This window comes from Vespula pensylvanica, chromosome 10 (genome assembly GCF_014466175.1).
Source record: "Vespula pensylvanica isolate Volc-1 chromosome 10, ASM1446617v1, whole genome shotgun sequence".
Classification (NCBI taxonomy): domain Eukaryota; kingdom Metazoa; phylum Arthropoda; class Insecta; order Hymenoptera; family Vespidae; genus Vespula; species Vespula pensylvanica.
Window position 1 is genome coordinate 2,481,314 of NC_057694.1, and position 26,855 is coordinate 2,508,168.

Sequence of the window (26,855 nt, forward strand, 5' to 3'; positions counted from 1 at the left end):
GAGAGAGAGAGAGAGAGAGAGAGAGAGAGAGAGAGAGAGAGAGAGAGAGCAACGCAAGAACGAAGACCTCTTTGGGATTGATGCACGCACTGGGAAGCTTGAAGATCGCTGCAATTTCCATCCAAACGCGGTTGGTCACTTCTCGATTATGATAAGATATGTGTCTCTGGTTCCAAAGCGCGGGTCGCTTGTAAACTTCGGCGATGAGCCGATTCGCGTCCATCTTCACTTCGTCCCTCATTTCCCCTAACAAGTTGCGGCGGTGGCGGTGGCGGTGGTGGTGGTGGTGGTGTTGGTCTCAAAAAATGATAAAATAAGAATCGTATTCTACGAATCCTGATTGAAAATTTCTGGCGAATTGTATCGAAAGGAAATTTAAGAATAAGAAGAGAGAGAGAAAAAGAGAAAGAGAAAGAGAAAAAGAGAAAAAAGAGAAAGAGAGAGAGAGAGAGAGAGAGATACACGGAGCGACAAACCGACGACGACAAAGTACGGGCGAATACTAGCGTCGGGATAGCGATTAGCGCGCAGGACGCTCTCACGGACGCTGGACGATCGATTCGCCGTTTCGTTCTCGTCTCGGCTCGCTAGCGCTAGCGCGACTTCTCGCATCTCTTCTATCCTCTTCTTCTTAGATACGTTTCTATGTGAGAAAAAGAGAGAGAATCCTAGAGAGTAATGTTTATTCTACGACGAGTTTCCTACGATGAACTGCGACTTGTCTCTTCTTTTATTTTCACATTTTCTTCGTTTAGATTTCATTATTGTTAAGAATAGATCATTTTTGAATGACTTGAGAAAAAGAGAAATCCTAGAGAGTTGTTTATTTTATGATAAACTTCTTTCTTTCTCTCTCTTTCTCCCTCATAATGAAGCAGCTTATTTCTTATTTCATTTTAACTTTCTAAGTTTAGTCTTCATAATTGTTAAGTATAGATCTTTGAATGACTTGATAGATAGATAGATAGATAGATGGATGGATGGATAAAAATAGAGAGAGAGAAAGAGAAAAAAAATTTCTATAATTGTTTATTTTATGATGAATTGGCTTATTTCTTATTTTATTTTCGTTTTTTTTTTTTTTTTGGTTTAGATTTAATTATTGTTAAGAACAGATCATTTTTGAATGACTTAATTGATTAATCACATTTATATATATGTAGGATTGTATTCGTTACGAGGAACAAAAATCATGCACGGTTTCGAACTGATATCGCAAGGTGCCGAAGCGTGTCTCTACAAAGGGATATACTTAGGTAAACCTACAATAGTTAAAGAGAGATTCGTTAAAGGTTATAGACATCCAGATTTAGATAAACGTTTAACAAAGGATAGAATAAAGGCTGAGGCACGGGCTATCGTTCGTGCTAAATCTGCAGGTAAAGATCATTCATTATTTTGAATCAGATGAATTATTTCGTTATCTGTGAATTCGATTGGCAAACTAATTTTCTTATTTTCCTTTTTTATCAAAGGCGTACCGACACCTGCGTTATATCTGATCGATTTGGATCGCCGTAGCATCTATATGGAGCATATGGAAAATACAATAGTTTTAAAAAATTATATCGATGAAAATGTATCAGATAAAGTTAACGTAGAACATATAGTTAAGTTTATAGGAAAAGGATTAGGATTAGTTATTGCTAAGTTGCATTCAAAAAATATAGTCCATGGAGATTTGACAACTTCAAATGTTCTTTTAAAAAATATTTCAGATGGAACATGGACTGAGGATGAAGGTAAAGTCTTGAAAGTTGTCATGTAAAAAAAAAAAAAAACATTGGTATTAACATGTATCCTATTTGTAGCTTTAAACCATTTTGTTATGATTGATTTTGGATTGGCACGAATTGATTCCACTGTGGAAGATAAAGCAGTTGATATATACGTTCTTGAAAGATCTTTGCTTAGTGCTCATTCAGAAGTATCCACTCTTTTTCCACTGATTTATGAAAGCTATCAAAAACATTATGCGAATAAAGCTCAATGCAAGGAGATAGTTAATAAATATGAAGAAGTACGAGCTCGCGGACGCAAACGATTGATGATTGGATGATCATTAATGGAATTGTTTTTAATAAAGACGAGTTGTTTGTTAAATATGAATGAAATTTGTTTTCTTTCCAAAAATGCTAGTATTTGTTTTCTATTTCATTTAATTCCAAAAAATATACTGGCATCTATGAGTTTCACTTGTAAAATTATTTTACTATCCTTTTTTGCAACAATAAAAATGTTTTTATTATCAAAAGATCGACGTAACTGCGAAAGTTTATGTATCAAGAAAAAACTAGTTCAATATAGTTATTTAATATGATAAAAAGGCTTGTATATACATAATTCATTCTTGTATAACAAGTATTATCTATGGGTAACAAATTGCAAGAAGATATTATTTTGTATATTTTCTAAAATGATACCTTTCTTTTCTTTCGTAGACACGCCGTTAATATATATCAGCGTTTTATATAGAAAATGTTTGCTTTGACATAGACCAGTGCTTATAAAGTCAAGCATATGCGAATATAGAGCACTTTCCATTAGCGATTGTAGTAAGTGATTTTACACTTACAAATTAATTCGATTTTCAGTCCAAGTGTTACCACTTTTTATTCCTAAATCAGTCGAAATGTAGTCCTGAATATATGATAATCCACGTTACCTAAAAATAAATATTACTTGAACTATACATCATATCCATATAATTATGACTTCAGTTAATTCTAATAAAACGAAGTAATACCAAAAAGCCAGCAAATGAAGTCATAAATCCTTCCTTAGTTAACTCCCATATACCGCCATATTCTTCTTCATCTATTTGTTGAAAACTGTTAAAATATAGATACATAACGCCTGCATTGACTAGTACAAATCTGAAAAATATGAAAGATATATTTCAATAATTAAGTCAGTATATTTAAAAATGTTTTTTTTCATAGATACAAACTTTACTTACAATAATAGAGCTATAAAACCTTTCAAAGGTATGAGACCCCATCCTACACCAACAATAATGCCTATCGCTTGTCTAGCCCAATAAACAACGTCGAGAAATTCTTCCTACGTAAGTAATAAATAATCAAAGTACATACGAATATGCATTAAGATTAGAATGACGCGTAAGACATGAATTGTTAAAAGTGAGGTTATATTTACTTTATCTGGCCATTCTGAATTCGCTGTAATTGCACGTGTCCAAATACTCAACTCGCATTTGCTACCATTCCCATTTTTTTCTGACTTTGAACGTGACATCTTTGCTTTCTTTTAACTTAATAAAATTACGTTTACATTAAGAACCATTAACAGCGTGTTCAGCGCGCTAGTTACACGCTCCTTTTGTTCCACGTTTTATGTCGGCACTTCCGTACGTTTTCTCTGCGCACCACTTTACGCACGACGCACTAAGCACATGTAATCTGTCTCTAGATATTATGATATAAAATTTCACAAAATCATCTTACACACAAGCGCCATACTATTGGAACTGAACACGAGCGAAAATTCAACTTCGATCATAACATCTAATAAGGGATAAACGAAGGTAAAAGTAGAGATCATTAGTACGACCAATCACGTTTGATGGCGCGTCATTTTGATGTTTTTGAACATCGACCTATTCGGGGTTATGTGATTATAATATTATATTAAATTTATCATATTAAAATAAATAAGACGAAGAACAAATGAAATAATTAAATAAAAAAAATTTTTTGTTCATTAACTACATCGTAATGCAATATTAAAATAACCATAATTCTTTTCATAATTTATACATAGATAAGTTTATTCATTGGAGGATTATATCTTTATGTTTACTAAATACGCTATATGTATGTATATAAAGTTGCTGATACAGGAATGTATTCGAGTAAAATATATAAATATATCACACATGCACCATCATACGCACAGAGGCATACCAAGTCAGTTTTTAAATATTTACATTAAATCACTTTCATGTTGCAGGTGAATTTTTTCTAATTTTTTTGGATCTACAATAGTTATTACCTAACTTAGATTCATATATCTTTTTTTTCAGTTTTACAAAACAAGATTAATTACTACTATTAATTTGGCACAATGTGACAGAACTACTGAATTCTACTGATACTCAGTTTTTCAAAATTTGTAATGCCACTGGCCTTTTTTTTCTTTGCTTTTCCTTTTTTCAAATATGAGTTTCATGTTTTTGACTAAATATTGTATTGCATAATCTAATATAATTCTAATAGTATAAAAGATCACCTGTAACATGACATATGCAAAATTGTTTATGAGCTTGCATAATATTACACACACGTACATGACTGAATGCTATTTTTATAATCATATTACATATTATATCCTTAGCTTTTGCTATTTTTCTAAAAGTATTGTTATCAAATATTTCATTAATTATCTAATCTTTATCATACTGATTTACATTTATATAATAAGTCATAAAATTTTATTATGGAATGTATTATTGGCTTATTTTCTGGTTAAAGAACGTAATTTGAATTAAACAGCTACAGGAGAATTTTCTTCTTGGTTAATATAGTTTAATATTTTAAAGATTAAATGTATGCAAATTTAATGTATGTCATCCTAAAGGAGACATATAATGTACCTTCCAACAATGTATATTGATACAATGATTTGTATTATCTTCTTATATAGGTTCAGGAATATGTTTTTCTCGGTTAACATGCAACATGGATTTCAAAATGCAACTTGTAGAGATTTGTCTATTACTGCATCCATGTAAATAACAATAGTATACTTTTCAATGATTACAGCTAACAGTACAAACAAAAGTACAATATACGTTTGAACTGTTGCATTTTTATGTTTTGTTTGTTTTATAAATGTATACATAGGGTGAAACGAAAATCATAGTATAATCGTAGTAAATTTGATTCCCTAATTAAAAATAAATACAAAACGATAATGATAAAAATTTATACTATCATTTCGATTGATTTACTTTTATTCAAGGAATCACGTTCACTTGGTTGTATAAGAATATTCGAGACACCCTATACGTATACAATATACATATATATATATATGTACATACATACATAACATGTACGTATGTATATTAAGATACTATTTCGCATTTCTATTTTACAAATGTATATACATATACTTTTTCTATAAAAACCAATCAATTCTCTATACGATTATATATGTTAAATACTTTTTGTTAGAAAAGACAATATATTTAACAACTCCCTCATGGCAAAAGAAAAGAAAAAAAAAAAAAAAACAGAAAAAAGAGAAAATAATAATATAAAAAAAATATGTATGTATATATATAAATGACTTTCTCCTGATTATTACTTTATCTATAATGATGTAAAGAATGAAGTTATACAACACAGTTACACAATACAATTATATAACGTTTTTTTACTTAATGTTTTCCAACTTAAAATGTGACATTCTTATATCTTTTCGTGAGATGTTACATTGTATATTTTGCATACATTATATTTTTGTATATGTGATTGTATAATCCCTATTATATTTCCAAACACCAAGTTAGTAACATGATCCGGTTAAAAAGATTTTTTGTTTAAACTGGAGATATATATAGTTATTTTATAGCATGATTTTTAATTTAAGTTCAAAATAATTCAAAATGATGCGCATATATGTAGCTTATATTCAGGATAACAAACAAGAGCTTTTTTGAAATACTGTGATTAAAAGAAATTCAATACATTTCGATAAATGCATTAATAAAAAACGTAATCAATTGTATACTCATACATTAAATATCGGAAGACAAATACATCTTGTCCAAAAAATTAAAATTAGAATAACATTTTTTGTTTTATCATACGTAATAGGCACTTATTACGTTGACATCTATAAAACTCCATCCAATAGGATAGAAATTATTTGTTTATGCAGCCAGAACACTCCCGTTTATCTAAACTACACAGTCTCTTATCTAAAATGTACAGGACAACAGATAAATATTTAAATATTAAAACAAGTTACCAATTTGTAAATTACTTCGATAATATCATATACAATATTATACCAGGCCCTTTCTATAAAAGTTTAGAGAAATGCAGACTGCATTGGCTGTGATTGCCATAAATGGAAGTATTTGCTCCAATTGTTATTTGTAGTCAATAGTAATTTAAATTAACTCTGCGTGGTAAATGTAATATTCTGTTACAATATACAATAAAACCTTCTAATGACATAATAATAGGAGACTAATACTTGTTATAGAAACTCTTGTTACCCTGTTCCTAATGCAAGTGTTCATTTAATAAATGTATATATATGTATGTTATGTCTGATTTCTTATGGCACGAATATAAACAAACAATGTGCTCTCTTATTGTGCAATTCATAGAAATGCTTGTCTCAGATTATTCTTATAAATATTATGTATATAATTATTATTATTATTATTATTATTACTTTTTTTTTTTTTTGACGTACTGTCATAAAATCGATATTCTGGTGTTATACGGAACTGCATTGTTAAACGTCAACAACGTCGTTGTCATAATTAAAATTTGAATCACGTAAAAACGAAGTGCGACGAAGTTTAAAGCTGAACGGAGTATCTTCAACCGTTTTCGGCGCTTCCGTTACCTGAAATTGAAAAACAAAATAATTTCTATATACATTTCTATATAATTTCTATACACATTTCAATATGATAAAAAAAGAAAAGCAGAGATTTTCAAGGCAAAGTTAAAAAAAGATTAAAAGTTACATTAAATATACGGTACAGGCATAATTAGAAATCAAAGTTTGGCGATGTACAATGCTCGTGTGTGTGTGTGTGTATGTGTGTAGCTCGAAATGATATAAAAGCTTAGAGAATTGTTTAAGGAATGATCAGTATTACAAGATATTACTAAATACACTTTGATATATACAGCTGTCTTCTTTCTTCAGAAATATAGAAAAAAAGAAATAAATATCGTAAAGTACCTTGGTAACTGGTCGGTCAGCAGAACGTTGAAGCACCGACCTCCATGGTGCAGGTGTGCTATGCTCTAAAATAATATATACAGCAAGGCTCATGAATTTTAAGGCTTTTCATGCATTTCCAAACTATTTTAAAGCTTGTAAAAAAAAAATGAATATTTTATAATGGTTAACAGTGATGTTCGAATCGAGCAGTGTATGCAGGGTTACGATACACCGAACGATCATGCATCTTATGAAAATGTTTGATTTTACCATTCTCCTTCTTGTCAGCTTTTCCTTTATTTAAACTAGCTGCCAATTCTCTGACCGATCTTTTCTCTACACTTGTATTGCTCAGTGAACTTGCTGTACTGCTTGCTGATAATGTAGGTGGTAATGATGCCGGTCCACTAACACCACTATCAGTTGATTCGTCGAGAGCATCACCAGAGTCAGGTGTATTCCCTGCAGACGTATTTGGACTCGACCCATCACTCAATAAGCTAAATTCACCTGCGATTTTAATATTGAAATTATTGCGATAAACTTGTGTGACTACTTTTTTATCTAAACAAAAAGTGAATAATAATTAATATAAAAATTGTTAGAAAATTTACCGGATTTCCTGTCAGCAGCCATGCTCCAAGGTCGTGGCTTTGGTGCTGTAGCAGGAGGAATAGGTTTATTTTTTAAAAGAGCACCATTATTTTTTCCATCGCTGCTAGAATTATTTCCTTTAACAACAGATTTTAATATCGGTGACTTAGACGATTCCGATGAATTTTTGGTGTTGCTACCGTTGGTTGGACTTCGAAGATCAAAACCAGTGGAACGTAATTTAACAGAAGACATTGCTTGTGCGCTAGATCTCTCTTTGTCCGATGACGAATTTGTATTATTTTGCAATTGCAATATTTTCCCACAGTCTTCTGATTCTCGAGAATTACGAGAGGTTGGAATTGATCCAATATTTGGTAAAGTATTACGTTTGGAAGAATCAACGGAAGTACTCATAATACTGTTATTATATGTATCCTTATTACTATCACATCTGGACATTACTCTCTCATGTCCCTGAGCATTGTCTGTCGTATTTCGTCGAGCCAGAGGTGATGCGGTTAATGGTGAATCACCTTGCGAACGTCTCCCAACGAGAGGAGAAAATTTTTCTAAGTTATCGCTAGACCTTGAACGTGGTGTTGGTTCAAGTAACGTTTTCAACATCGGTGAGTTACATCCATGCTTTTTATCTAGATCAGGTGGTATACTTTTATGACTCGCCAGAGATAAATTTGGACTCCCATCCGTTGGAAACGTATGTAAAGAACTAAACATACATATTTTTAAATTACAAAGGCAAATTGATGATTATTAAAGTTAGATACATATATATTTTTTTTTATTTATAATACCTATCATCACTTGTAGGTGATATAAGTGGTGTAGTCGGTGTAGTAGGCCGGAAAAATACATCTAGTCCCTCGCCAAGAGCTAAACCATCTACAGGTTGATCTGGTCTTAACATTGGTCTTGTAGGTGCTCTAGTTTTTGTTCTTCGTGGCCTAGATTTAACTAAATGTTGTAATTGTTGACCTACAGTATTAGGTAATTCTGAGACAGAATCTAACGATTCTGTTAAGGAATGTTCAGTTTCTGAAATAGCTATAAAAAGATATCTTTTTACTATCATTTATTTGTAAAAAATTTATTTTTCCCAATATTATTAAATCGTATATAAAACGAACCTTCTGCCTGACTTTTTGGCAGTGATGGAAGTAAATCAGGTATATCATCTGCTGACAATCCTTCTACAGAATCTACCACAGATTTTGGTCTTAATTTTCTCCCATGTAAACTTTTCCGTTTATTAGATAAGTGCGGAGTTGCCTGAATAAAAAAAACAATGCAATAGAAGTTTATACAACAACAACAACAACAACAACAAACTTTTAATATATTGTCAACCATCAATATATAATTATATGATAATTATGTACCATTTATTTTTTTTACTATACTTACAAGATTCAAATAATCCAATTTCTAGACAGACATAAAAAAGTAACGACAATATGTAATTAATATAAACTATCTTAATATAATATATATATATATATATATGCATATTGTATATTTATTTTATTTAGAAATAATAGATTAAATCGTTTAGGAAATAATAAATTAAAATTACCATTGGCGATTGTTCACTGGAACAATGACTAAGAGAATTTTCCAAGGAATATGTTTCTGGAGGACACTCTACTTCTGAAATAAGACTAGTCCTTCCACCATGCAATGTCATAGAAACACCAGTTGCACTTGTAACACCAATAACACTTCCACTACTCATGGAACCTGCACTTGGTCTTAATACGTCTGGAGTACTGCTTCTTGTTCGACTATCACAATCTCCGATCTGTAGAAATAAAAGGTTTTATTGATATTGTGTAATTATAAAATACAAGATACACAAACTATAAATCACTCACCAAAGTTTTGTAACTACGCGACAAAGATTCGATTACTTCGTCGGTGGTTCTATCAGATACATGCGCAGCAACCGCTAAATTTAACTCACTAAGAAAATAATTTTTTTCATTAATTCAAATTATGAAATGTTAAAATTACAGATAGAAAAATATCAACATAGTATAATAGTACGATGAAATAGTCTTACTTGACTCTATTAATAATATCAGCACCAGCTTGTTCTGTAATAGTTGTATGAATAAATTCTGCACTTATATGATTTTTTTCCTTACAAATATTACGAACATCATCCTCCACTGCAATAGGTTCACTTTCATCTCCTCTAATTACAGTTTGTGAAAGTATTGTTGGACATTGTTCATTCGCACATTTAAGCATTGCATCTAATGAATCCTAAAAAAAAAAAAAAAAAAAAAAAAAAAAAATTATTTCTCAATATAAAAATTCTTCTTTAAATGTTTTATATACTTTTTTAATTGTTAAAAAAAAATACCTCTAAGTACATGGTAACAACTTTGTGAAGTTCGTTTGCCATATCATGTAATTTTAATTCAATTGGATTATTTTCATCTCTTCTTTGGAGTACTTCATGTAATCTTGGAAGGAGCTGTAAATAATACATATATTAGATTATTTATACATTCATAAATAATTATAATGTTTCTTAATACCTGTTTAGAATTATCAGCATCCTGTATCAGACCAGTAGCATAATTAATATCATTATTTGCATCACAGCTTTCTGCAGCTATAGCTTTGATAGTATCCTGAGTTTGAACAACAAGCCTATCAACCATCTGTTGTGTAGAACTTAACAAAAAACCTTGCTGAAGTCTAAATGCTTGTCCATGACTGTATTTACATGGCGTAACATTTCTTTGCAGCAAGTCTTGGATTTTTTTAGCTAATTGTTCTGTTTTTTCAGCAGACGTCTTCATACACGGTTGTAGATCAAAAATTGGAAATGGCATATGCCTCACACTACAATTTCTGTAATCAAATAAAAAAATACATACAGTTTCGCGAATTGGTATAGTAATTGATTACTGTAATGTAAAATAAATTTACTTTTCCAAAGCATGCACGATATCTGCATAACCTTGAAGCGTAATATTATTTTTATCATAAATGATAGTTCTTAAGTGATTATTGATTTGCAATGCTTTGGCTAATAATCTTGCACCAGGATCTCCAATCTGATTTCCACTTATGTCTAACGTATGAAGACACGTATTACTTCCCAAAGCATTAATCAAATTATAGAGATCAGATTTAAGACGAGAATCAGGTAAGTGTAATGCTTGTAAAACGCAATCATCCTCTTGCAGCATTTGAACCAAAGCATCCATTACAACAGCAATGTGTTTGCTTTTCATACCAGTCGTATTTCGACCCATATATAATTGTTTAATAGACTTGTTTTTACCTATAGCTGTTATTACTTGCGCTAAGTCAACATCCATATCTAAAAATGTATATCTATGTAAGAAGACAAATATAATTGTTATATAACAGTTATTAATTCACAGAATTTAGAACGTACGTACTGCTGTCCGAAATATCCAATGATGCTATGCATCTCACCCCATGTATACACGATTCCAAAACATGAGCACCCATAGAACCTAAATTATTTCCACTCATATCAAGTTCTAAACCTACTGTACTTTCATTACATGCCAAACCAAGTAACAAATGTTTTAATGCCTCCAGAGGTAATTTACAGAAAGAGATGTTTAAGTACTTTAATGAAAGTGTTGCTGTAAAAAATTGCTTAAAACTGGGAGGTATTTCTTTGGTCTTTTTACTTGAAAAAGAATTGCGAGCAACATTTAGATGGACTAGATTAGTTGCACAACCTCGCAATAAAGCACCAAATAGCTATAAAAAAAAATTATATGAATAATGGATTTCCTATTTAAAATTTGTGAAAAAAAAATATTTTGAATCTTATATTTATACTTACACATTCTAAGGTAGTATCTGTACCGCTAAGATCTAAATGTGTTAAACTATTAGGCTGTGCCAGAAAGTTACATAAATTCTGTAATTAAATTAAGTTTTTGTTAAATAACGATATTTAATAGAGATATAAAAAATTATTCAATATATAAACTTACATTAATATCATCTTTCAAAGTATTTTCTGAAAGATTTAAGTATTGCAGACTAGTTGGCATACTCCTATTTAAACTTAATGCATGTGCTATTTGACCAATGCCTTTTCCAGTTAATCCACAATGAGCCAAATTCAATTTTTGTAATCCCTTTGGTAATTTTCCAATAGGGCCACTTAAATGTGTAGCTCCTTAAAATATAAATTATCATAAATATTCTATAGTGAACTTTACATACATTTCAATCATCATATTGTGTAGCTCAGCCACCAATAAGCTTTTTACTGTATTATATTACATATTGTATAAGTTGCTAAAAATGTAAGAATCTAAGATGCAGTTCTGTTACAACAAAGTAGAAAATTAAAAAATGTATAAAAATGTAAATACTTCTAACACATAAGTTAGTACAGCTACTATTGCAAATTGTGAAACATGCAGTTTTCTTTTTATAACTTATATTAAATTATATAATCATAATCACTATAACATTGCAACACGCTACGTGTACTAATAAATAAAAAAAAGGAATGAAAATTATAAACCCTACAGATAGGTATTAATTCTAGTAAAAATATGTGGTTATTTGCACACCTTGCATTAACTTGGCAATTATCCCACACAAGCTAGATGCTCCTACAAAAATATAAAATTACATACAGAGGGATTCCAGTACATATGAATAAATATTGGGAAGGTCAATGCACAAAAATGGATGTACTAAAAGACATAAGCTGCAGATAAAAAATGTTAGTGCCTAGATGAAACTTGCCTTTGTCCTCGATCATATTATATGACAGATCTATTGTCTGTAACATTGTATTAGCATTAGAAATTAAGGCTAATGACAATTTGTGTGCAAAATCCCTATAAAGGAAATCTAATGTTTATAAGTGTTTTTGAAAGGGAATATTTTCTACTTGTTATTTCAATCAGACTCTTACCATTTAACTCCGAGATTATCCAGATAGAGTTCTTGAATGGATAGTGACCTACGCATAACATGCAATAATCTTTCGAGTGGTTCATGGCTTAATTTAAGATGAGATGCTCTCAATTTTGTAAACCATGTATTATATTCCAAGGCTGATATTATTGGTACCAAATCTTTTTGATCTAAATGGTCAAAATCCCTTAAATTAAGTTCTCTGGTATCATGGGATAAGTATATTGTGTCTACATCCTAAAATTTCATATTGTCAGTGCATAATATACATACATATTTACTATTATATAAGAGAGAGAGAGAGAGAGAAAGAGAGGTACAGTACAGTTAGTCTTACCCAGGCAACTTCTTCTCTATATGGTACACCATGTAAATCACACATACATGCATACTGAGTGGAAAACCCACCACAAGGCCCAGTGTGTCTTGTTGCTTCTGTGCTCCTGGCTAATTCACTACCTCTTATGGTTTGTAATCTGCTTGCTGGGATTACTTCTATCTTTCTTATAATATAACTATTAAAGAAAATATAAATATGAATATACTAGTGTAAAAAATGTTGAAAATAATTATTTCATTTAATAAATATATACTTTAATGGTACTGTAGGAAAGATATTGCGAATTGCAGTATGTAAGGCCTCGATCATCGCATCGACTTCGGTAGTATCTGCACCCACACTGGTTGTAGTAAAATTGTAAAATCTTTCTCCTACTGTTAAACATAATTGGTTTGCTCTTTTGGATTCTATAGATACTATTTCTAGATAATGGAAGTGGCAGTCGATCTAGAAAGTATTATAATTTATTAAATTTAGATATAATCGAATTTAGAAAAAAAGAAACTTACCCTTGTGGGTACTTTGGCCGTTAAAAGAAAAAGACGGCATGGTGAAAATACCTGAAATGAGAGATATTGATGAACGTGTGAAAATTTAAAATTATTAAATCTATGAAAATATTTTACATTATACTCACAAGAACACGATTTTCTTGCTTATCTGGCTTAGTTTCTAACTTGACAACATTTTTTAGCAGTATCTTGACATGCTTACCAAGTAGTGCTTTCACCGATTCTGTAAACAATGAATTATTCATGACGTTATATACGCAAAAATACGAAAATCTTGGATTGCTGAATATAGATATATAAGTTATACAAAAAGAAAAAAAAAAAAACATATATGTGAAAATCGTGTTTTAAAATATGAGAATTAAATTGAAATCAATTTTATAAATAGAACGAATATATTCTTCAATGAATCACCGGTCTTTCCGATCACACGCATGTACCTATACGAGAGATGACAGATCACTGATTTATGCGAACGTAAACATTGTAAACGAGACTAACCGTTTAAATCCTTTGTGAGTTGCGATCTCGTTGACATCTTGCTAAACTTAATATGTCTTCCATATATCCCGAGCCATTTAAGACATTGTTTTTCTTGTCACTTTATTTCCACTGCTTTTATAAGCACTTAAAACGATATCATTATGCAGGGCGATGTCGCACAAGTCCAGAGCGCAACAATCGCCATGTTGGCACCTGCCTGCTGTCCATTGATTCCATACCATTCCGTTCCGTTCGTTTCTTACTTTCATAAAAATCTTAAGGCTATTTATCATCCCTGATTTTATAATGGTTTACGTCAACAATGAGCGTAGACATAATTCTTTACTGATTTTCATGAACAAGGACTCGATTTACAAATGAAGCTTTATATGAGGACACAGTTTTTTCAAATCCTTGAAACAGCTTAATTTTCTTTGAAAAAAATCGTGTCAAAAAAGATACTCTTTCGAAAATGATTTATGCATAAAAATAAAGCTTTTCCAAAAATTCGAAAAAGCCATATCCTTGCTTAAACTTTTATCTTTAAAATGATACCTTAATCGTTAAAACATAATAAAAATTAGGTCAGGACTCACTGTTGGCGTAAACGTTGTTTTCGACATTTTTCATGAAAACAAAGTTTGGTACAGTGGCGCCTCTCGAACTTTGCGGCAAAGGAGAAGAAGCTCGTACTCCCCCCACTACTGATTTTCATATAAACGCTTTACATGGTGTGTGACTTGTTTCCGTGAACTAGACGATTAAGGCAGAATTCTCAGTGTTATTTTTTTCTGTGGTTTCTTTTGTAGAAGTAATGCATTTTATTATTATTGTTACTATTACTAATGTAATAACAATATATAATATCAAAATGTAATGATAAGATGTAGAAGAAAAAATGTATATATACTTAAATATTATATGAATCATGTAAATACATCCAACGATATACACGATGATGGTGATTTTTAATAACAAAAGAAGAAAGAATATATTTCAAAGAACAAGGTATAATATAGCTAATTTAATTGCTAATATTTTTTTTAGAAAAATCGCTGTCTTCTTTTTCGTACCATACGTCGCACTACGCATTATAGTTTTTCGTGCGAATTCTCAACAAATCGTATCTTCGATATTTGGACACGTGACCATAGATATCTAGATGAGATACGATACAAAAACGACGCATTTCTTTTGTTTTCGTCTTCCTCTCGGCTGTGTCGTTCGACCTTGTTTTTCTGCTTTATAATTGTATCGTCAATTCGTAATATATTTCTTTTTGTTTTTATTCCGTCTTTTTCTCATGTGTTTATTTTGGTTTTTATTGATTCTTTTATTGATTTTGCGAAACTATTAAGTTATATTACGTTCTATTATGAAATCGAAGACAAAGTGGGGTATTCAAGAATTAGTTATCACGCAGATAGGTTTGTATAACCTTTTCAATTATTACATACATATTCGTTTTAACGATGTAAAGTGTATATATAGAAATAAAATATAATTCATATTTAAATCGATAATCATATGATTGTTTAAGTACCATAGAGTTAATAGTTTTCATCACTTTAATATTATATAAGTTAATTTTACTCGTATGTGGTTGTTAATTAAAAATTTTCAAGATATGATAAGATATCTATAGCATTAGTGAATTATATTAGTTATTAATAGTTGCATTACAATTATGTGTAATAATCAAATCTATAAAATTGTTTAAATATTACCACAGGTCGTAATATTCCGTCGAATATAAAATAATTTTAATTGAATATTTCAATACAGTTAAATCTTGAACAGGAATCGACACGTTCATCTAATATCAACAAAAACAAGTATTGTATCGACCTTCGTAGTCAGCCATCGGTTTAGTTCCCTTTTCCATTCTCACGAGTACGCGTCGTAAATCGTTCTTAACGTAGTTCGTAATTAGTTCGGTTAACCTTAAATAATTTATACTTTGGATTATTTTATAATTATTTGAGTAGTTCGTGACGTTTAATTAACTAATATTTAAACGATAGCACATTTATTTAAACATTTCATAGTTCGAAAGACGCATTAAATATAAAATAGAATTGAATTAATGATTAAATAAAGTTAAAAGTTTAATGTGCGATCGTTGCTTCTTTACGTAAACAAAAACTTTTCATTGATTCAGTTCTCAGAATGTCTTTCCTGCAAGTATCAACGAAGACTTAAAGTAAGTATATTTCCATATCGTACGTTTCAAGAATAATTTTTACACTTTCTTATTATAACAGTGATACTAATTATTTGATTTGTATTTGTATTTTTCCGTTTCAGAGCCTCATTGTAATCACGCGAATAGCAATGAAGTAATCGAGTGTTCGTATCGCTAAAATAAAAATATCGCGAAGTAGAAGCAGTGTTTGTTCGTTCGCGTTTCGCGATTTAAATCATAAGTGTTTTTGCATGGACTGCGCGCAATGCAGTCGTTAGAGTCAGTGTTTGTAAAGTATTTTGCATATTTAACAGTCGCACAGACTGTATTTACAAAAGATAATAGAGTTTGGCGAAATAAATTCAGTGATCGTTCGTTAATAAATAACTACCGCGAATTAGAGTCAGTGCATCACCGAAGAGGATCTCGATTAACTTCGATATCGACCTATCTCATTTTCAATCAGCTACGAATCAATCACCTTCAATTACGATGAAAATCGCGGACGAGTGTTTTGGAGCCATCGCAGAACTTCTTAAGTAGTAAGTTAATTTTTAAATCCCTCCGATCACTCAATCATGTCGAGGATGAAAGATCCGAATCGGCACGAGTGATTAGTTGTAATTAATTAGTAAAAGTGCATTGAGTGATCACGAATAAATTTCTTAGATTTACTCGTGAATTAGGGTCTTCTTGTTTCATACGCGTTTAGAATTATTTCCGCTTTGAATATTTCAAAACGCGTTTTTAAATATTTTTATCTCTCTTTGTCATGGATATTCGTATTTTTTTGAAATGTAGATTTTAGAGTAGAGTCATCGTCAGCACGTGGGTCTCCAGATGCAGCAACCTCCACGTGGTGGGACCTGGGTCGGTATTACTTACGAAATATCGAAATCTAATTCGATGCAAGTACTACCGGGCGAATGGCTGCATATTTCAGTGCGTTTCCAAAATATTTTCAATCTGATTAATACTTTTAGAGATAAATAGATTATATATTATCTAAGAGAATTCTAAAATAATTTTTTTAAGGAAATGCACTGAAGAAGTATAATTTTTTTTTATTATCGTTATATGTTAACATTGATATATACATAATTATTTATTATAACTTGTATATAACTACTTATATAGGTATAAGGTTTTAATAAGAAAAAAACATTTGTTTTTTACAGACTTAAATTTTTCTTTGATCTTTAAATAACAATGATAATATAAAAGAGTAGATTCACCGTTGGTTTATTGTTGCTATTATCTTTACATATATTACATCCTTTTAGTTATTTGTATAAATTTAACCTAAAAAAAAAAGAAAAAAAAAATAGTTTGTACAATTAATAAATATTTTTCAATTAATCTGTTTTCAGGAGAGTATTATTTTGCTATATGGTTGTTTCTTGTTTTTGTCAAATGTACTATTTTTTTTACTATATACAAAAATTTCTGTCACATTAATTCGCGATTATCAAGTTGTGTGTAGAAGAGAGTATAACTTATATACGCTTATACATGATGCAATAATCGAGAGAACAGTGTTTCCCTATTGCGTTTGTAGTTTATATTTTGTCCGTACCTGTCGCTGGAGTCGTATACGGTAAGAACGAAAGGTAGTGAATATCCGTAAGCATTTTATAACTACTTCGATAACCCTTTAGTTGATATTATCACTCAATGTATTCTTTCAATTTAAATTTTAGATTAATAATTTATCTTCGATCAAAATGCCTTCCATTATATGTCTATAGGTTAATATGTTAATAGGTTAATTTTTATCGTATCAACGAAATTTTTTTAATCATAGAAAATTCTAATCGAAAAATATTCGATACTATCTAACGAGATAGGAACAAAATTGATAAAGAAAGTTGAGAAACTCTGCGTTATTATTTTTTGTTTCAAACGTTGGTCGCTAGAGGGTGCGAGCGACGTAACGATAGCAGCGCCTCTATGGAATATTATGGTATTAAAATTCGTACATTTCTGTACGTATTTTCGTATGTGTTCGTTGCTTACTCCGAGACATATCTTTACAAGTAGTACTTTTGTATATCGAAAGGATCGTGCCACTGGATGAAGTCATTTATTTTGGTTTAGAAATTAGTATATGTGTTAGTGATAGCCATAGTGGTGGCAGACGAATTGTAGCGGTGCTTTTTCACCGTTCGACTTGATCAAATTTTTCAAGTACTTGTTTATCGGAGATCAAGAACTAAGAAAAAAATGACCCGTAAGTTTTTTGCTAATTATATATTCTTTTAAGATTTTTAATGATATATTGGAAAGAGACGAGCGAATTAACGGATGAATCAGAGGTCGATATGTTCTGTGTTATTCACGTTTCTACTATTGTCACGTAAATCAAATAATCACGGTATGCTCGTCAATAATCTTCTTAAGATTAAATTCTCTTAAACAAATTTATTCGTCGTATATTATATTTTATAGGAATTTTTTTAATTGCGACGAAATTGTTTCTTCGAGATTACAGAGTTCTTTCTTAACCGTACAGCGATAGATTAGGATTAGCTATTTCGAGTTTTTGTGTTTGGCGTATTTGTAATTTTTTTTTAGTCTTAACCATCAATTACGTCGTAATTATTATTGCGAATAATAAATTTTATGATAGAATCTGTGGTGGTTTTGTTTGTTTTATCGAAATTCGTCGTTCGTTCGAGCACGGAGAAAGTTTGAATGTTCTAGAAAAGTCCTAAAGTAATTTCGATTTTTAGGATGATCTCTTCAAAGATTTATTGAAACATCGTATCATTATGTTTTCTGGGTTCAATTGAATTACCTACTGTTATTTAGTATAAAAGATAATAGTGTATTTTTTGTAGGATGAAACATAATGTCTGTGTGTGTGTATTTTAAATATAGTATATATATATATATACATTTATATAAGTATGATTTGAATTATTATTGAATGTAGGAGGAAATCAACGTGAACTAGCGAGAGCTAAGAATATGAAGAAAACTGTTAAAAAAGCTGCTGCTGAGCAGGAAAGCAATAAAGGTCTTTCATTAGAACAACGAAAGGCACGGTAGGTTATTCATCTCTTTTTTACTTTTATCTGCTGATGATGGAGCTTTGAGCAATCACAAAAATGAAAAACATAAGTTGTTATATATATTGTGAGTAATCAATTGGTATTAACGATGTGATATTGCAGAGATGCAGAACGAATGAGAGAAAAACAACTCAAAAAACAACAAGAGCAACAAGAGAAGACTAAACAAGCTGCGAGATAACTTTTTAAAAACTATCTGTAAATTTTTACTAATGACGGAATCAAACTTTGCAAGTATGTTTTTAAAATTGACGATCATAAAGCATCAAAGTTACATCTATTGCGAGCACATAAAGAGTACACAATGTCTTTGATCTTAGAGAATTTCTTCATTATTCTCTGTATGTAACATTATGATGTATAACAGGATTTAGCTCTGCGTGATGTTCTTTACATATTATTCGTAATAATAGTCAATATGTATAAAACTATTGTTACCTATATCTTGACGGTCAAAGGAAATCTGTTTGACTGGAGTAGACTTTAAGGGTATTAATTAAATAATATGATACTTGTAGTAATAATTTTGTGTAAATTTAAACTTCAGTTATTTAAGATGTTGTGTAATTAAATGAAAGCACAGAACGACAAAGAGAAAGGACATGTATGTTTGTCGTTTCCTTATAATAAATTATTCAAATTTATTAATATTCAAAATCAATATGTGACATTACTTCCCTTTACTATGTGTTGATAATAAGTATATTACCAAATTAAGACTATGGAAAGTAAATATTTAAAGCGTTATTGTATATTAGTAGAAAGATTTTTTAAGAGCTTTACGATTAATTTTTTTTTCTTTTTTTTTTTTTTTTACATTTTATTGCACTTTCCCAAAAGAGTACATTTTTAACATACTATTTTATTGTATAATTCTGAAATTTTCTTATATATAATTACAAATACTTGGAATATAAACATTATTTCTGTTAAGAATCAAATGATCTCATAAATCTTATAGTGGAAGACCAAATCTTAATGCTAATATGGGAAAGGAAAGAGAAATGTTATGCTATATTGAACCATGGACATATTGTCTAGCCTCTAAAGACCAAAAACCCTTATGAAATAATCGTACTTTTTTCCTATTTCTTTTTTCCTTCTTATGTAACTAAACAATCAATAATTCTTCTAGTTAATTCAAATCCATTTATATTGTAATTATATTTTGGCATTTTAATACACGAATAAGCAGAGAGATGATCTCCGTTTTTATTGTTGAAAATTTGTTATGTTCGTTATACGCAAAGAACGATATTTTTTTCTTTTTTCTTTTCTTTCTTTTTTTTTTTTACATTTATTTAAAAATTTCACACTGTGTTGCACTTTAATATCGTATGTAATAATTAAATTACTTAGTTAATTTTATGTATATAGAATGAATTTTTATTATAATGTGAATAAATTCCATATAGCAATCAAATCATATTAGCGACATAAAAATTTTTCGTTCTGGAGCGATAATCGATAAAATTATTACTAATTTATCTATTAAATTGTACATATTTTTTGCACTTAACTTGTTCGATAAAAAATTGGACTCGATATCGATTCAATATGATATTGAAACGATAAGATTAAAAAAAGCTATCTCTATTTTTATATAAATATAAGTGTCTGAAATTGAATTGATTTAAATCAATTGGATTCTTTAAGAATATTTTTTTTCGGATCGTTTAATGTTTGACAATAACGACAGATACAAAAATTCTATTGCTTTTTATCGAAAAATTGAAATTAAAAAAATTGTATTAATGTGTTTATGACGAATAAGAGTAATCGCGAATATGTCTTATTTAAGAATACGGATAGAGTGATTAAATTTTTTACATGAATAATATTTAATAAAGATCCGAAAATATTAAAGAAATAATCTATATAATATGTTGAAGAAAGTTTTTTTTTTTAACAAAAAAAGAAACATCTCGCTTCTACAAGGACTTTTTTCACGAATAGACAATCTTTACAAGTATTCCATACAGATTTCTAATTATTATATTTTTTTTTCTTTTTTCTTTTTTTTTTTTTTTACGTTAATATTATAATCACGTATTTATGGCATAAATATTCCCTTACGTATCTATCTCGATGATGTATCGTTTTCATTTATTTGTATTTTTTATTTTTTTATTTTTTTATTTTTTTTCTTTTTCCTTTTTTTTTTTTGCTAAAGACGGAAACGTTCACACAAGTATGTATAAGTAGAGTTAACGTGGCGAACATGTTGCAAGAAGATTATTTTTGAGAAGTCGCAGTAGATCTTTCTAAGAGAGGATTACTGTGTTTACGAGTTTACCTACATTCTCGTTTATCTATTATAAACGACTTCATATTTTTAATATTAGCACCATATCTGTTATTGTATGTTCTCCTATGTGAACTGCTTTATAATACGTAATAGGTCGATCATAATGAAGCCAGTTCTGTCGTTAATAACGAAGAAGCAGAATAGAAAAACGACAGCAATGTTTTCCTGACATTTTCTTTGGCTCGACAACGATCTATCTCATTAATCATCTATTCGTTTATGTTTATTTCAATCATTGATAATCCTTTTAAAGATATATTATTATGTCTTGAGACAAATGCATGCGAGCCGAAAAATGTCATGAAAGTAGAAATACACATATATAAACTACGAACAAAAAAATACTCGTCAAGTACAACCATTGGAGATGCGGTCACATTATTACAATAATAATTATAGGAAAGCTTTCGTGAAGAAATAAATCAGTTGAAATCTAATAACATTAGAAACATATCCGCGCAAGCTTTTACAAAGCCATCCCTGTATACGTGTGATAACGAAATTGTTAACGAGAAAATAGCGAGTAAGATTTATTTATTTATTTATTTATTCTTTTTTCAAATTCGTTTCATGCATCTTCTCGCTTTGAAAATACGCCAACACACATTTAGATTATTAATTAATTTTTAATAGATTTAGGAATATAAGATGAAGATCTAGAGATCTCGAATAAGCAGCTAAAACTATTGGGAAGTTTTTTTCAATGAAAACGATTAATAAAATGGAATGTGCTTAGTGGAATGGAAATTGTAAACTATGAAATATGTAAAATGCTTGTTGACAATTGGAATGTACATTAAAATAGGAACGCACGCGATACAATAGATCTTAGAGAAATCGTTCAGTTTTGTTTTTTCTTTTTCTTTCTTTAAGAATGTTACAATTAGTATTATTAGTGGAACAATAATATTTAGACGATAAGAACAATACTACGTTCCCTCGCAACATTATTCGAGTCGAAGGATTATTTAATAAATCCAAAAAAAAAAAAAGAAAAGAAAAAAGAAACTAAAAGTGAACTTAAAATCGAGTTTAAAATTGTGTTCATTCATAAAGAAGCAAGCCGAAACTTATATATCAATTCATAATAACTATACAAGAATTCTGATGAGAAAATATCATATTCATTCGGTTGATTCCTAAATAAATAAAAAGCTTATTACAATAAATCGTTAATTATATTTATGAATCAACCTAACATATATGTATGTGTATATATATATATATATATATATATATATATATACGTACGTCCTAGCATAGGAGAAATTTATTATAAGTTTGAGAAATCCATCGACGAGTTTCGTATTGCTTGCAAAATTAATTCCGAAGGAGTTTATGCGATTAAATAATGTAAAAAATTTCGTATTTGAATGATTTAAAGATTGAGAGAGCAAATGGTGCAAGTTTGAGCGATGCAATGAGGATGTAGTTGCGAGGGATGTTGATGATGTTGATGATGTTGTTGATGGTGATGAGGAGGAGGAGCAGGAGGTGGATGATGATGATGATGATGATGATGATGGTGATGATGTGCGTGTTGTTGCTGCTGTTGCTGTTGCTGTTGCTGTTGTTGCTGTTGCGAGAGATGATGTTGAGTTGAATGCGCGGAAGAGATTGCTGACTGTGATGACGGTGGTGGTGGCGGTGGCGGTGGTGGTGGAGGTGGTGGTGGTGGTGGTGGTGGCATGTAACGCCAACCTGGATTGGTGCTCGACCAAACGGTCGTACCCGAAGCTGAGGAGACGACGGACGGAAGCAATGCACCGCTATTGCCGGTAGCACTGCTTGCGTGAGAACTTGGTCCACCCTCTACTCACATCACCTGTCAAACGTATATCAAATTTTACATTATTTTTCTTTTCTCTTTTTTATCATGTATCACTTATCTAAAAAGTATATCTTAATAACTTTTTATTGAACATTATTATTTATTAATAAATATATTTATTATAAATATTATATATAATATAATTAATATTATATATAAAATAATTAATAATATTATGTATAATATAGTAAATATATTTATTATATTATATATCATTCTATTCGTACATCATCTTTTATACGTGTACCTGCATATATCAATAATATTGCATAATCTTTTGATTATTTATTTTGATAATTTATTTTACGGTATAAAGAACTATTCGTTTCTTTTTTATTTTTATTATATCAGTAATAGCAAATAATAATTGTTATTACGAAAGTATCGAAAATTGTTATTTGATATTATAATTGATTTTTATCGTTTCTCTTCGTTTTTCGGAGAGAACGAGGAACGAGGAAGCCTCTTGTTAGAGGCGAAGGTAATTTGTACACGTTCGCAAATGCAAACTGAGAAGATGCGTTTCGAATTTCATCCTTCTCAGAAACTTCCAATCATCGTCTACGAGATTGTTCAGAACTTTGGAAGTTATGTTCTTATTAGTTGAACATCGAGAAAAAATTAAAAAATATGATTAGTATAAGATTTGTTTATAATCTTATATATATATATATATATATATATATATATATATATATATATATAAACCCATCAACTCTATTAGAAACATCATAATTCTTGTAACATTTTCGATTAAAAATTTTGTATCTTGATAAAAAACGACGACTCAGAATGTCATCCGAGAAGAATAAGAAGAATAAGAAGAGAAATAAGAAGAAAGGAGCAGTCTCGAAGACAAATACAAGCTTTTTACGACTGGTTACGTTATCTGAGAATATTTGTCATTGCCAGCGCGCTTAGTCGTAGGAAGAAGTAAAAAGCTTAAGGAAAAATATCCAAACGGCTTGGTAGAACGCAAAGTGTGATTTGTCTGTTCGTATCGCATCTTTTCGAAAGAAAATGGCGGCGGGTAGATACGTCAAAAATGGCGGATATCGCCAATGGCGCACACAATGGTGGATCAAAGAATACAAAATTGCCCTCGTACATTTTCAACAGAGTTTTACGGTTTTATCGATTGAATCTGATACGTTCGTGCAAACGTATTTTATTGCACACTCTCTCAGGAATATATTCTCGTTTTCGTATATTCGAGAAGAGCAAAAAAGGGAGAACAAATGGAGGATCGAACGCGGCTCGAATCGATTCATAAAACAATGTCCAATTATATTATTGATAAGAGTTATAATCGAATGAAGATGATGCGATATTTTGAACGATTTCAAACGTTCGAGAGAATTTCGATTTATTTTTAAATTATATGTTTAACGTTGTTTCTTTTCATTTTTTTATTAGAATATTTTTATTGGTATGATCAATGAGATGATTTTAAAATCAACATCAATAATTTTGTATAACTAATTTCACATATTTTTTCTCTCATATCTCTCTTCAATAATGTTAATTGCAATCCATGAATGACTTCTTTTTGTACTTACATATTTTTTTTTTTTATATAATTCTATTAATGGTTCATCGTCTATATTTTGATTGATAATCTTTTTATCAGTGATCAAATTAAAACGTGCTTGTTAAATAATTTTTTGTTTGATTAAGAATGTACATGATTCGAAGTAAATAATGATTCAAGTTTTCATTAAAAAGTTATTTAGAAATGTCTGAAGAAATGGATCAAATAAAGAGAGAGACAAAGACAAAGACGGAGACAAATTCAAATTTGAAAAATTTGTGGGAACGACATGTTTTTGGTGCTTTTGATTAAAGTTCAATTTTAATCATTATCGCACCGCCAAAGCAGAGAACAAGTATGATCCAAAGATAGGCAAGTAATTATCGGCTAGCCTTTGAAAAGAGCAGCGACTAATTAGACATCCATACGTGGCCATGAGTAGCTTAACGAGGGGAAGTTTAACGAGCTCGAAGACGTATACGTCGAGTTAAGTCTCGACGATATTGAAAGGATTAATCTGGCGGTTGAAGTTTCGTCGACAATAAATTCGTTTAATAATTTTTCATGGAAATAATAATAATGTCCCCAAATTTTTTTCGATATTTTGAAAATAATGAATTTTTTTTTAAACACTTTCTCTTTAAGTATTTACAATTATAAGTGTTTAAAAGAAATGTGAACTATTTTTAAACTGTCACGATCTTAAATATTTAGAAAGTATTAAATATTAAATTATCACTTATTAATCTAGCAATATCAATAATTAACACATATCCTACATGTTTCTATTTCATTTGTGTATAAATATATAATAAAAATATTTTAACCATGAGTATTTATATGTGAAGATACTGATAGATATATATGTGTTAATGAGGAGATCTTAATTAATTGGCAATTTGTTAAGTACATCGACAATCAAGTTTAATTAATACGAATGAAATCAATAATAATAATAATAATAGTAGTAATAATAATAATAATAATGATGATGATGATGATGATGATGATGATGATGATGATGATGATGATAATGAAAAAAAAAATAAAAAAAATTGTTATGTGAATATTTTATATCAATTCTCAAATAAATATTTATTATTAACCAATAAACGTGAAAATAAAAAAAGTACAAAATAAAATGAATATTAAATTATCAGTTATCTGATCGATAATAATATTTCACAGAAATTCTTCGAATATCGTATAATCTTTATATATTTTTTCTTCTTCTTCTTCTTTCTTTAATAATTGCGTAGGAAATAATACCTGCAATATCTGGCTGGCTTCAAAAGTCATGCCCGGTAAAAGTATCACCGGACTACTAACGTGTCCACTCTCGACGCATATCATGTTAGGAAATTCATCGTCTCCAAAATCTGGTATATCACGAGCCTTCTCTTGCCAAGGATTCGAAACTACCGTATCCGGAAAATTGTACTTTTGTACGCGCATCTTCCTTCCGGAAACTACGTTCGTGATGATGTGCTCACCCTGCGTATTCTGATAGATTCTATCGGTCCATTCGCATACTGTCACCACGTCACGACCTTCTTGAAAAATCTGGTTGTCCCTTGTCTACATATAATTTTAATTTTATTAATGATCGATTCGAAATTAAACCGACTACAAGCTGATACAATCTTTTTTTTTTTTTTTTTTTAATTTATGTATAGATTATGATTATTTCGTTTAATACTCGAATTATGTAGATACCTATTTTTTATTTTATTTAATTCGTTATATCGTTTTCATGTATTTAATCCTTATCACTTTAATCACGACTACTATCAACTACTTTGCTTTTTTTCTTTTCATTTAAAACCATGTTTAATAATTAACAATCATATTATAAAAATTATATAATATATCTTTCTTTAGCGTGTTAAAATTTAGAAAACATGTTTGAAATAGATTGGCTGATATGCTTTAATATATATTTGGAACGATAAGGATTAATTTTATGATAACAAATGAATAAAAATAGTTTTCAGTTAACATCGGTATATACGTATATTGAATTTTTCGATTATCCTCGACAGATCAATGAATAAATAAAAAGAATTTTTAACGAACATTGTTATTTAATATAATTTTGATTATTG

General features: G+C 29.8%; 6 protein-coding genes and 1 long non-coding RNA gene across 15 annotated transcripts in view; 3 read left to right on the forward strand and 4 right to left on the reverse strand.

Annotated features, from left to right (window-relative positions):
- LOC122632494 overlaps positions 1-2,648 on the reverse strand; it is a 7,468-nt gene extending 4,820 nt beyond the window's left edge. Inside the window, exons 1-2 of one of the 3 annotated variants that reach the window (XM_043819331.1) lie at positions 2,576-2,648; positions 91-297 (exon numbers count right to left, since the gene is read on the reverse strand). In XM_043819331.1, coding sequence (XP_043675266.1) covers positions 91-241 — 151 coding nt within the window. In that variant the 5' untranslated portion in view covers positions 242-297; positions 2,576-2,648. Of the gene's footprint in view, positions 1-90; positions 644-2,423; positions 2,545-2,575 lie in introns of those variants that run through there. The other 2 variants (XM_043819329.1, XM_043819330.1) reach the window with 2 other exon arrangements.
- Positions 1,086-2,109, forward strand: LOC122632496 (EKC/KEOPS complex subunit TP53RK). Its single transcript, XM_043819334.1, has 3 exons — positions 1,086-1,379; positions 1,476-1,742; positions 1,812-2,109. The coding sequence occupies exons 1-3, from the start codon at positions 1,193-1,195 to the stop codon at positions 2,057-2,059; spliced, it is 702 nt and encodes a 233-aa protein (XP_043675269.1). The 5' UTR covers positions 1,086-1,192; the 3' UTR covers positions 2,060-2,109.
- On the reverse strand, positions 2,298-3,505 carry LOC122632497 (respirasome Complex Assembly Factor 1). Its single transcript, XM_043819335.1, has 4 exons — positions 3,160-3,505; positions 2,960-3,063; positions 2,747-2,876; positions 2,298-2,665 (listed from the first exon to the last, which is right to left on the reverse strand). Exons 1-4 carry the CDS (start codon positions 3,256-3,258, stop codon positions 2,624-2,626), a joined length of 375 nt encoding a protein of 124 aa, XP_043675270.1. The 5' UTR covers positions 3,259-3,505; the 3' UTR covers positions 2,298-2,623.
- A 1,771-nt stretch (positions 3,506-5,276) lies between these two features.
- On the reverse strand, positions 5,277-14,588 carry LOC122632490 (F-actin-uncapping protein LRRC16A). Of its 6 annotated transcripts, none has more exons than XM_043819319.1 (25): positions 14,418-14,588; positions 13,840-14,116; positions 13,464-13,561; positions 13,336-13,386; positions 13,080-13,273; positions 12,824-13,001; positions 12,485-12,723; positions 12,313-12,407; positions 12,135-12,176; positions 11,544-11,731; positions 11,390-11,467; positions 10,971-11,304; positions 10,492-10,888; positions 10,095-10,413; positions 9,917-10,030; positions 9,611-9,816; positions 9,423-9,510; positions 9,125-9,349; positions 8,956-8,976; positions 8,679-8,820; positions 8,346-8,586; positions 7,551-8,260; positions 7,207-7,446; positions 6,955-7,019; positions 5,277-6,609 (listed from the first exon to the last, which is right to left on the reverse strand). In XM_043819319.1, exons 2-25 carry the CDS (start codon positions 13,874-13,876, stop codon positions 6,496-6,498), a joined length of 4,416 nt encoding a protein of 1,471 aa, XP_043675254.1. In that variant the 5' UTR covers positions 13,877-14,116; positions 14,418-14,588; the 3' UTR covers positions 5,277-6,495. The 6 variants fall into 6 exon arrangements, with proteins under 6 accessions (XP_043675254.1, XP_043675253.1, XP_043675256.1 ...); XM_043819318.1 differs by having other exon boundaries at positions 8,346-8,595; positions 14,418-14,586; XM_043819321.1 differs by lacking the exon at positions 12,135-12,176 and having other exon boundaries at positions 8,346-8,595; positions 14,418-14,585.
- Positions 14,589-14,654: 66 nt separating this feature from the next.
- On the forward strand, positions 14,655-15,341 carry LOC122632502. The gene is made up of 2 exons (XR_006327879.1): positions 14,655-14,782; positions 14,869-15,341. It is a non-coding gene; the product is annotated as an uncharacterized LOC122632502 (long non-coding RNA).
- Positions 15,342-17,742: 2,401 nt separating this feature from the next.
- On the forward strand, positions 17,743-19,737 carry LOC122632704 (putative SERF-like protein). The gene is made up of 3 exons (XM_043819842.1): positions 17,743-18,236; positions 18,942-19,053; positions 19,183-19,737. The coding sequence occupies exons 1-3, from the start codon at positions 18,230-18,232 to the stop codon at positions 19,259-19,261; spliced, it is 198 nt and encodes a 65-aa protein (XP_043675777.1). The 5' UTR covers positions 17,743-18,229; the 3' UTR covers positions 19,262-19,737.
- Positions 19,738-22,928: 3,191 nt separating this feature from the next.
- Positions 22,929-26,855, reverse strand: part of LOC122632703 (glucose-6-phosphate 1-epimerase) — a 32,904-nt gene continuing 28,977 nt past the window's right edge. Inside the window, exons 5-6 of one of the 2 annotated variants that reach the window (XM_043819840.1) lie at positions 26,020-26,328; positions 22,929-23,213 (exon numbers count right to left, since the gene is read on the reverse strand). In XM_043819840.1, the coding sequence (XP_043675775.1) occupies positions 23,205-23,213; positions 26,020-26,328 (318 nt within the window). In that variant the 3' untranslated portion in view covers positions 22,929-23,204. Of the gene's footprint in view, positions 23,214-25,911; positions 26,329-26,855 lie in introns of those variants that run through there. The other variant, XM_043819839.1, reaches the window with a different exon arrangement.